Genomic DNA, 12,024 nt, shown 5'->3' with positions numbered 1-12,024 from the left:
TGATGCTTTCTAAGGCCCACTTGACTTCACATTCCTGGATGTCTGGCTCTAGGTCAGTGATCACACCATCGTGATTATCTGGGTCGTGAAGATCTTTTTTGTACAGTTCTTCTGTGTATTCTTGGCATCTCTTCTTAATATCTTCTGCTTCTGTTAGGTTCATACCATTTCTGTCCTTTATCGAGCCCATCTTTGCATGAAATGTTCCCTTGGTATCTCTAATTTTCTTGAAGACATCTCTAGTCTTTCCCATTCTGTTGTTTTCCTCTATTTCTTTGCATTGATTGCTGAAGAAGGCTTTCTTATCTCTTCTTGCTATTCTTTGGAACTCTGCATTCAGAGGCTTATATCTTTCCTTTTCTCCTTTGCTTTTTGCTTCTCTTCTTTTCACAGCTATTTGCAAAGCCTCCCCAGACAGCCATTTTGCTTTTTTGCATTTCTTTTCCATGGGGATGGTCTTAATCCCTGTCTCTTGTACAATGTCACGAACTTCATTCCATAGTTCATCAGGCACTCTATCTATCAGATCTAGGCCCTTAATTCTATTCCTCACTTCCACTGTATAATCCTAAGGGATTTGATTTAGGTCATACCTGAATGGTCTAGTGGTTTTCCCTACTTTCTTCAATTTAAGACTGAATTTGGCAATAAGGAGTTCATGATCTGAGCCACAGTCAGCTCCTGGCCTTCTTTTTGTTGACTATATAGAGCTTCTCCATCTTTGGCTGCAAAGAATATAATCAGTCTGATTTCATTGTTGACCATCCGGTGATGACCATGTATAGAGTCTTCTCTTGTGTTGTTGGAAGAGGGTGTTTGTTATGACCAGTGCATTTTCTTGGCGAAACTCTATTAGTCTTTGCCCTGCTTCATTCCGTATTCCAAGGCCAAATTTGCCTGTTACTCCAGGTGTTTCTTGACTTCCTACTTTTGCATTCCAGTCCCCTATAATGAAAAGGACATCTTTTTGGGATGTTAGTTCTAAAAGGTCTTCTAGGTCTTCATAGAACCGCTCAATTTCAGCTTCTTCAGCGTTACTGGTTGGGGCATAGACTTGGATTACTGTGATATTGAATGGTTCGGCTTGGAAACAAACAGAAATTGCATCCAAGTACTGCATTTCGGACTCTTTTGTTGACCATGATGGCCACTCCATTTCTTCTGAGGGATTCCTGCCCGCAGTAGTAGATATAATGGTCATCTGAGTTAAATTCACCCATTCCAGTCCATTTTAGTTCTCTGATTCCCAGAATGTCGATGTTCACTCTTGCCGTCTCTTCTTTGACCACTTCCAATTTGCCTTGATTCATGGACCTGACATTCCAGGTTCCTATGCAATATTGCTCTTTACAGCATTGGACCTTGCTTCTGTCACCAGTCACATCCACAGCTGGGTATTGTTTTTGCTTTGGCTCCATCCCTTCATTCTTTCTGGAGTTATTTCTCCACTGATCTCCAGTAGCATACTGGGGACCTACTGACCTGGGGAGTTCCTCTTTCAGTATCCTATCATTTTGCCTTTTCATAATCTCATCCAAATAATTAAATGAAATATGACTTTTTCTTACTTAATATCAATTAATTCCATCCAGCGACATACCAACTGTTGTTTGTACCTTTGCTTTTAGGAGAGTCAGGGAGTTAAACAGCAGCAACACTAAAAAGTTTCTGGAAGAAAGAAAGCGAGTAAGTATCATAATTTTCTTAGCACTTTTCCTTTGAAACAACTAAATAGTAGCTCATGCTTAGATTTCAGACTTCTAGCTAATTTGCTTAATTTGATTTTTCTGTATGCTAAATATTCTAGCTTCTCTCCTCTCCTCCCTGAAAGCTAATCTCTCACTAAAATCTTTAAGGTAATTATTCGGTACCATTTTATACAGAAAATGAAGCCAAATTTTAATCATGCACACTCTTTTCTTTTCTAAGATTTTGGCAGCAACTATCTTACCAGTAAAAATTATGGGGTTTAAATTCTCCCAGTTTTCAGGCTATTTTCTTTCTTCTTTTTTTTTATTATTTTTATATCCTTCTCTTAAACTGCAAACTACCAACCCTCATCGATAAGTTTTAAGGTTACGACCCAAAATTGATCAGAAGTGTTTTGTTTTGCTTTGCAGCTCGCCATGAAGCAGTCCAAAGAAATGGATCAGTTGAAAAAAGTCCAGCTTGAGCACCTCGAATTCCTAGAGAAACAGAATGAGCAGGTATTTCACTTAAAAAGCGTAAAAAGATGTAGGCAGCCAACCAGCTTCAGGAGGCAAATGCCATGGTCCACAGTCACCCTTCTGCTAAAGCCAGTAGCCTGCGAAGTGGCATAGAAAGGGCGCTAGAAAAACTTGGTGCCATTACTGTACTTTCCCCTTTTCTTCCAACAAGAACAGAAAGTACTTTTTTTGAAGTGGGAGAGGAGTGTGGCTGTGGAGAAAAAAAGAATCAAAATTTGATTAGTTGATGGGGATTTTAAAAAGGACATTCCTGAGAGGAGGAGAAAACAGATTATAAGTTACTTCTCCATTTTTATGTGAAGTTATATCACTTGTACCCTAGAGACAAGTGATATTGTATTTAATGAGAAACCACCTATTTTCAATCTCAGTCTAAAAATGAAATTATAAAACCTTCTCAACTTACAAGCCAAACCTAAATGCATAGACTACCATAATTCTACATACCACTGAATGTGAGCGGATACCATACTCTTAGTGTTAAACACTAAATTAAAATATACACAAATACAAAGAGGTCTCCAAAATCCAACTATTCAGTAGCAGTCAGGCATATACCAACATCAAGATGAATGTGTATTTGCCTCAAGCGGAGTTCAGATAGTTGGGCTACAGCCCACTGGCCATCCAGTCTCATTTCAATTGGGTGGAAATACCTCTAGCTTCTATGGCACAATGACCCTCAGTAGCAGTTAAAATTTCAGTCTATCTCAGTCCAAATATACCTCTTCAGGTGTAGTTGCTTTGGAAGTTATTATTTCTAGATAATTTACTCCAGTCTAGAAGCTGTAAAGAGGTTCTGCTGAAACCTGTACTTCTACTGCATTATTCTTTCCTGTTCCCTTTCACATATAAAGTAATCCTATTTAAGGTATTTTTTTTTTAAGAGTAAATGGCTTCCACTGAAGAAAACTTAAGTGGAAATTAGACTAAAAAGTACCTTTGAGAAAGTAAAACAAAACGATAAAATCAGGGTTGTTTTTTTTTCTTTTTTTGTATTGCAATGGAGTAACAAATAAATCCAATTTCTGGTTTCATATCCTTTACTTTTTGGTTGATAGAAGTCTTATTCATCAGCATTCTTCTAAGTTATGTTTCCCATTTCTTTTCCAGCTAAATGCTTCTAGTCATGAATAGTCCCCAGATCTCCAAGGCGGACAATAAGTGTGTATTGTCCCACAGGTCCCACTCATTTGACCAGTCCCTAGATACAGCCCCTTCTAGTACAAGTTACCTAACTTTTTTTGCTCTCAAAGCCATTTCTCAAAAGTGTTTCTGGAGGGTGAGGGGAATGGATAAGGGAATAGCTGCTATTTCCAAAACATTAGAATCCACTTCAGTGACTCGGTACTGGGTGGGGATAAGGATGCCTTAAAGAAGGCGCAATGAAGGTAAGATGCAGCTCTGTGTCAGTTAACTAAATTAAGAAACTACTTAGAAATCACTGTGTTGCTTAGCAACAAGTTTGACTAAAGGATAGAAATGTGCTAAAAATTGCTCATTACAATCGTGGTATATATCAGAGCTAGAGAATAGCTAGTGTTTTCAGTTTCAGAGCTAAAGTACACAATTTAAAAATCACTTTGGCCTTTTATCCTAATACATGTGTAACTCAAATCACACCAGAGTTTTTGCACTGAAATATTGGATTAATGACAACAGTATTGACTGGATCTTATTGGGAGGATAGTGACTTCTTGTTTCTGAAATTCATATAATGCCTTTCAAGGGGTCACAGGTCATGCCTACCACTCACACCTGATACTTTGAGTCATAGGAGCTTAGGGAAGAATGTAAGAAGGCTTGAGATTTGGTGAAGAGGTAATGAAATTCCATGAAAAGAAATTCAAGGTACACTGATGCTTCCAGCAAGTGTGGAATTTGGACTTGAATTTCTGTGTTAAGCCTTGCTTTACAAATATGGCCCATTACGTAACAAATTCAATCCCAGATATTTTCTAGTGTACTTTTGGAGGGGGGAGTTTACAGATTGAACACCTCTCAATTCAGTTACCAAGTGTGGTTCAACACTGTCTTGGCGCAGTGCAAAAGATGCTGCAGCTCCATTTCTTCTCTCACATTAGGCGAGGTCTGGACCATTTGGAGAGCTCCCCCTATAACCTATTTGGTGGCTGAGTGGTTAAGAATCTGCCTGCGATGTAGGAGACCCAGGTTTGATCCCTGGGTCAGGAAAATCCCCTGGAGAAGGGCATGGCAACCCACTCCAATATTTTTGCCTGGGGAATCCCATGACAAAGGAGCCTGGTGGGCTACAGTCCGTGGGGTCACAGAGTCAGACACGACTGAAGCAACTCAATTCAAAATTTCATTGACAGGAAACAGTGTCCTGTCTCCAGACAATCCCAAACTTGTATAACAATCTCCCAAACTACTATTAAACCCCAAGACTTTTTTTGTTGTTCACTTCTAAGCCAAAAATAAATTAATTTTAACATTCTGTAATAATATCTCCCTTGAAAGTTTCTTACTGCTTTCCTATAACCATTATCCTGTAAATTTTCCTGGTTGCCCCAAAGCAAAGCCTGGAATCATCTACTTCATTAGTTAGACAGTGTTGAGGGCACTGGCAGAAACAACTCAAGTTTCAATCTATGTGGGTCCTGATTGTGGATCCTAACCTCCTATGTCCTTTCTAATGGCTTTGCCTGCTTGGTTGGCAAGTATTCATTTAAAACTCCAAAGGATGGGGATTTTTTCCCCTGATATTTCCCATAGGCCTCCCAGCCATACGTGAGCTCATCTGTCTTGACATGCACCATTTCAAACATGAAATGCTCCATTACTGTCATACTCAAGTTTTAAAAGTTGGTTTTGTCATCAGTCCTGTCGTTTAATGAGGAGAGGTGAGGGTCTCACCCCACGGGAGAGCTGCAGTCTGGGCTGAGAGGCATTGGTCGCTTTTGTTCTTTTGTTTTTGTTGAGATCAACCTGGGGTAAGTTTGTCGCTGATGGTTCTATACATGTTTTATCCTTAGCCTTCTGCTTTTCTGTATATGGTTTTGCATTCATTTTTCAAATTCACTTCAGTATTCATTTATTTTCTTTGTTTTGTATGTATGACTCAATTTTGACATTACTATTTTTGTACAAACAGCTTTTGAAATCCTGTCACGCAGTGTCCCAAACGCAAGGTAGGACTGAAAATTCTGATAAGCAAGATATTGCCTTCCTGCTCAACTGCGCTCGTATTCTCGCTGCTTTGACGATTCACATCTGCTCTTGACTAGCTAAGATTGCAAGGGTTTGATTGAAAAGTTTGACTATTTGATGCTTGGAATTCTGATGTATAATTCAAACTGAAATGCCCAGCGTCTTGAGAGAATTATTTCTGATGACATTTTAGCATCCTTTGCAGTTGCAGACCTAGGAATCTCATGCTGATGAAGACATACCCAGTCACTGGAGAAAGCGATATATGGTGGTCCTTTGGACCAATCACAGCTGAAACTGGGTCACAGAGTCAGATCTTTCACAAACATTAATATGACTGCCATTAATTTTTAAAGCACCCAGTAAAAGTTGATTGGTGGTTTTTAGTAACAGAGTTATGGTCTGCATGCAAACACATTATACAGCATCATTGTACAATGATTCTTGTCATGCTTTCTGTTAGAACCAGTCTGCCAGGGAACCTAATCACCCCTTTTAAATACGGTGACCATATAATTTATCATTCAAACAGAATAGCTTTGAAAGTGAAAGGGGACATTATTCATAATAGCCAGGACCATAGGCATGAATTGGAACCGTCCTGAGAAGTGAGCATGAATGGTCACTCTGCTCATATGAGAACCTGGCTCTTGGAATCCTCCGATATTGTCCTTAATGCTAGAGGGAAAGAAGCAGAGGGAATCCTTTATTACTATTTACTGAATATAAAATATTTAACTTCCAGTGCTGATAATATTTCACTGTCATCTCTTATAAATACTGTTTGTGTCATAGTTTCATGTTCGTGTATTTTTTCCATTTCCTCATTTTTCTATTAGAGCATTAGTATGTTTCAGGCATTAAAAAAACAATCTGGGGAGTGGGAGCCATCCATCCCAAATGTAAGCAGAAAGTTACTAACTTTGGTGTTTTTATATCCATCCTCACCAAAATGGAATTTAAAGCCACAGTCTAAAAATAACAATAAGAAGGAGATCACTCTGTGGTCTGTGGGTTAAACTAATTTCGTAGCAGAACTTCATTTGATACATTTTGATGCTCATAGTATGATCTGCAGAGTTGACTAAATCCTCCCACTGACCTTCCGTTTAGTTGGAATAACTAAGTCGACTCAAATAGTAACATCGGAGCTCATCAGGGTCCTCCTCCAAGTTATATCTTTATATATCCATATTTCCATTTTAAAATGTCCTTTATTTCAAAGTGATGTGTCACTGAAAGAGGACAGGAATGCTTTATTTTTTCTCCAAAAGATACATGCGTTGGGTTCGGAAAAAAAGCTCATGGTTGGAAAGTAAAGCTTAAAATGAACCAATTGATTTTTCCCTATATTGCCAGGCAGTGCTTTGTCACCAGAACCTGTCCCCATCAGACACCTTTCCACCTCTCAAATGAGCTGGTTGTCTTCTTGACAGCCTTAATTCATGAGGTTCAATTCACTGTAGCTTACTTCCTGGGGTGGACTGTAAAAGCTGAATTGCTCCAGAGAAGTGAGAGCCTGTAAAGAGATTTTTCTGGACAGTAGCCTTCCAGGAACCCTACATATGCATGTAACGGTCTGCTCGGAGCATACTCCAACCAAACCAATGTGATAGGCTTCCACCCAACCTTTCCCATCCGTGAGATTCTTAGACAGTCACTTTTAATTAAATTTCAGGCTATATGGGGAATAAATTGTACATAAGCAATGCTTGTTCTAAAAGTGATCAAATTATCTACACATAGTCAAGGCATGTCAGTCTGTGGAAACGAAATCAAACAGAAATGACGTAATCTACAAGTGACAGGTGTGGCTTCTTTTCCAGTTGTTTTCCTGGTATTGTGTGGACCATTCCTTCTCAGACTTAACATGCATAAAAATTCCCTGGGGATCTTACTAAAATGCAGACTCTGGGTCAGTAGGGCGGGGGTGGAGTCCAAGATTCTGCATTTCTCACAAGATCCCAGGCAATGCTGATGCTGCTGGTCTGTGGACCACACTTTTATGTAGCCAGGACATAGTGACAAGCATCAAATTCAAGGGAAAAGAGAGGTGGGGTTTTGCTGCATGTCTTCAGGAGAGGATTTCAACATGTAAGGTCTTGTTTCTGATGTGACAGGCGAAGGAGATGCAGCAGATGGTGAAATTGGAAGCCGAGATGGACCGCAGACCAGCAACAGTTGTGTGAAACTCCAGGACACAAACTGAAACCACAGAACCACCGCATCAAAGAGCACTCCCCAGCTTCCGAACACAGATTCCACGGAGGAAAGCTGATGTCTTCTGCGTTTCCTTTTCATGTAGACAAAGGGTCACCTGAAACCACAGAGACTCACTTCTCATAAACATTCTGAACACTAAATTTCCTTGGCCAACCAAAAGTAGTTACAAATCCCCCCAAATTGCGACTCCAGTAAGTCAGAGTTTACCTGTTGATCATACCACTTCAACATGTTTGCTAGAAAATATCATCACAAGTAAATGACCTTGGTGTTAAAAACTCTGCTTTGTGATGCGTTAAGACATGTTTGAGCAGCAGCAAAAGTAGTGCATTAGCCATGTAATAGCAAGCACATGCACTGGGGTTGGGGGGAGGGAAACTGTCTACAGATTTATTAGCAGCAGTGGTGATCTGCTAGACAAATAACTGGGGGGAATTTTTCTACATCTGAGTTACCTCATCAGTAAGTGCCACGTCTCCACCATGCCATACGAAGCTAATTTCCTGTAACAGTCATGGACATGGTTAGAACAACAGAAAAATAGAACTGTGTCCTTGTGCCAAAACCCGCTGTGCTCACAAGGAGAACTCTCAGGCACGTTTAAGAAGCTGACATCTGACATTGCTTCCTAGGAATTGCTTCTGCTGACCCTAGATTACTACAGCTCACTCTTACACCGTGAAGATTGTGAAGTGGTTATTGGCAACCGTTTGTAAATGTGACCATGTAAAAAGTATTTATGCTCCTAATTCACACTGTCAGAGAGCAAAATCATGTTACGTATTGCCACATGACAAGATTAGTGACCAGGAATAACTATGTTTGCATGACACACAAGCACCAATTATGACTAATCCGTACACAGTTAACCTAATGCAAATACATACTGGTTAAGTAACTGTATGGCACAGAATATAATTTGACTCTCAAGACTTTTAGCATAATGAAAAAGTCTATATATATGTGTATATGAACTATGTGGGCATTCTTGATACTTCAAGTTCTAGTTTCAAAAAAAATACATAACTAATTTAATTTTACACAAAAAATATTTATGCAGATTTTCAGAATTTCATATCAGGAAATAACTTTTTATGTCTGTTAAATATCAAAACAATTTGCTACAGTGTTAATCTGCATGGTCGTTAAGCCTGCTGTAGTTGCGTTGCAGAGAGTGCATGGAAAAGTTCCTCCTGGGATGGAGCTGTGCCCCAACGCCCAGAGGAGCGCATGGAAACTGCACTTGAGAACTAATCAGATCACTGATTTAGGGCACCAACCACCAACCAGATTGTTGTATATGCTTGTACAGATTGATTCTGTGTGTTCCTCTGAGTAAAACAGAGAATTATGTTACCATCAATATTGAAATTAAACTTCCAACTTCTCTAATAAAAAATGAAAACACATCCAACATCTGTCAGAGTGTTTGCTCCTCAGGATGCCTTCCCGTGTACTTTTTCTGTTTCCTAAATAATCTCTTTGTTGTTCTTAGAGGAGGGTTTATGCTTGCCCCCAGCACATTTTTCTCCTGACATAAAAAGACTGTTTGACTGGTTGCCTCCCAATGTAAAGTACTTGTTTTTCCTTTTTCTCACATTTATCATTTGAACTGGCTTCTTTTGAAATTCTCTGGTTACAGATTTCCTTATTTGTAAGACAGTAGAGTTTGAGTACATATTTTTCCATACTAACATCTCATGAAAAATTATGACTATTATTATGGTACAACTGGATGGCCAGTTTTGAAAGATTTCAAATGGCTCTCTCTCAGCACTTAGCTGAGCTCACTGTCCTGTAGCAATTGACTGAATCCATCACTCACTCCTCTCTGCTCTGCTCCTGAAAGATTACTCCTACTTTTCCTGTTTTTCTGATCATTTCTTCTCTGGCTTTTCATCCTCGTACACTGCCATAAATATTTGTCTTCCAGCTTAAATCCAGAGCCAGTTTTCTCTCTAACCGGGTTTACTTTCATTATCTGAGATATCTTACTCCCAGAAGAGGACTTCCCAGGTGGTGCTAGTGATAAAGAATGGCAGCCCACTCCAGTGTTCTTGCCTGGAGAATCCCAGGGACGGCGGAGCCTGGTGGGCTGCCGTCTGTGGGGTTGCACAGAGTCGGACACGACTGAAGCGACTTAGCAACTCCCAGAAGAGGACTTCCCAGGTGGTGCTCGTGGTAAAGAACCCGACTGCCCATGCAGGAGATGTACCTAAAAGGTGCGGGTTCAATCCCTGAATTGGGAGGAATCCTTGGAGAAGGGGACAGCAGCCCCTCCAGTATTCTTGCCTGGAGAATCCCACAGACAGAGGAGCCTGGTGGGTTATAGTCCATAGGGTTGCCAAGAGTCAGACACAACTGAAATGACTTAGCAGGCACACATGCGCTCCCAGAAGAATCCACTGTAGTAGGATTAAACATGTACACACAGTTCAAGTACAACAAAAAGATGGGTTTATTTTCAATTGGAAGTTCATGTTGCACTCAGATCCTACGTTCTCATCTATTATAAAGGACAAAAAATCTTGGCAAATACAGTTACTCAGTCTCTTCAAACTTAAAAAGACAAACACTTATTTCAGAGGTATATTCAATTACTCACTCTCCCAGTTAGTCAGTCTCCCAGCTAGAGTTCCCTCCCCATTAAGGAAGTCTCCCTGCTTCTCTTCCAAGATGGCTTCTAGGTGCAAATGCAAGCTCATGCATCCTCTCGGCAGTGGGGAGGAGCATCTGGTTACCCCTACTGTGTGGTCCTAACTGCCCTGGACCGCAGTCCTGCAAGGTAGATCCTTTCATTCTAGTATCTCAAGGTCTCTGCTCAAAAGAGTTTTCACCCTGGACTCAGTTTTTCTCCAGTTTTCTTCTGGGATACACAGAAAGTCTGGATTTGGGAGCCAGGTGGGGAGGACAGAAGTGCTAGCTCAGATCATCCATGCAGATCCCTCCTCTGGCCATCGGTTAGCTGCTAGTGCCATGTTGTTCCATGGCAGGTTGCTTAAGGAGGATTGCCATTTTCTACATCTATGCTCCAAGAAGCAAGTTTATAGTGAAGATACTACATCCTGCTTCTCAGTCCCTCACGACTGTTGGTTCCAATCTGGGGATCAAGACACTTGCCTCAATTCTTACCTTGCTCCCTCCTGTCAGCCCCAAAAGGATATTCAACTGCACATACATGACTGATTGGAATGCCCAAATAGCCTGCCAGGCTTCTCTGTCCATGGGATTTTCCAGGCAAGAACATTAGAGTAGGTTGCCATTGCTTTCTCCAGGGAATCCTCCCAACCCAGGTATTGAACCCAGGTCTCACTCACTGTAGGCAGACTCTACTATCTGAGCCACAAGGGAAGCCGTATATTGGACCGTACTTCTTCCCTAAGTAGACTGTTCTTCCCCTTTGGGGAAGGGATAAAAGGCTTTATGGAAAATAAACCAGTTTGAAAAGATAGAGAAACCCATCAGTAGGTTCAGTATTCATCAAATCCAGTTCAGTTCAGTTCAGTCACTCAGTCGTGTCTGACTCTTTGTGACCCCAAGGACTGCAGCACACCAGGCCTTCCTGTCCATCACCAACTCCTGGAGTTGACTCAAACTCATGTCCATTGAGTCAGTGATGTCATTCAACCATCTCACCCTCTGTCATCCCCTTCTCTTCCCACCTTCAATCTTTCCCAGCATCAGGGTCTGTTCAAATGAGTCAGCTCTTCACATCAGGTGGTCAAAGTACTTGGAGTTTCAGCTTCAGCATCAGTCCTTCCAATGAATACTCAGGACTGATTTCCTTTAAGATGGACTGGTTGGATCTCCTTTCAGTCCAAGGGACTCTCAAGAGTCTTTTCCAACACCACAGTTCAAAAGCATCAACTCATCCAGATTTAAAATTTAGAATTTATATCTTCTTGGGGAATAGAATTTCTTTTACTATGAAGGGGTCATCTTTATTAATTCTGTGACTCTCTTTTGGTGACTGTTTAATAAAGCTTACTCTATCATTTAAAAAAAAAAAAGCATCAATTCTTCGGGGCTCAGCTTTCTTTCCAACTCACATCCATACATGACCACTGGAAAAACCAAAGCCTTGACTACATGGACCTTTGTTGGCAAAGTAATGTCTCTGCTTTTTAATATGCTGTCTGCTGCTGCTGCTAAGTCACTTCAGTCGTGTCTGACTCTGTGCAACCCCATAGATGGCAGCCCACCAGGCTCCCCCGTCCCTGGGATTCTCCAGGCAAGAACACTGGAGTGGGTTGCCATTTCTTTCTCCAATGCATGAAAGTGAAAAGTGAAAGTGAAGTCGCCCAGTCGTGTCCAACCCTTTGCGACCCCATGGACTGCAGTCCACCAGGCTCCTCCATCCATGGGATTCTCCAGGCAAGAGTACTGGAGTGGGTTGCCATTA

At 40.9% G+C, this 12,024-nt stretch overlaps 1 protein-coding gene across 7 annotated transcripts in view; it reads left to right on the top strand.

Moving 5' to 3' along the window:
- Positions 1-9,031, top strand: part of PLCB4 (phospholipase C, beta 4) — a 488,269-nt gene extending 479,238 nt beyond the window's left edge. For 5 of the 7 annotated variants that reach the window (XM_010834225.1, XM_010834226.1, XM_010834229.1 and 2 more), the window contains 4 exons: positions 1,629-1,686; positions 2,121-2,207; positions 5,344-5,380; positions 7,520-9,031. In XM_010834225.1, the coding sequence (XP_010832527.1) occupies positions 1,629-1,686; positions 2,121-2,207; positions 5,344-5,380; positions 7,520-7,608 (271 nt within the window). In that variant the 3' untranslated portion in view covers positions 7,609-9,031. The remainder of the gene's footprint in view (positions 1-1,628; positions 1,687-2,120; positions 2,208-5,343; positions 5,381-7,519) is intronic. The other 2 variants (XM_010834231.1, XM_010834230.1) reach the window with 1 other exon arrangement.
- Positions 9,032-12,024: the final 2,993 nt, after the last annotated feature.

The sequence above is a fragment of the Bison bison genome, unplaced genomic scaffold, assembly GCF_000754665.1.
Source record: "Bison bison bison isolate TAMUID 2011002044 unplaced genomic scaffold, Bison_UMD1.0 scf7180017864030, whole genome shotgun sequence".
Lineage (NCBI taxonomy): Eukaryota > Metazoa > Chordata > Mammalia > Artiodactyla > Bovidae > Bison > Bison bison.
Note: the sequence above shows the minus strand (reverse complement) of the source record. Positions and strands in the feature narration are given on the sequence as shown.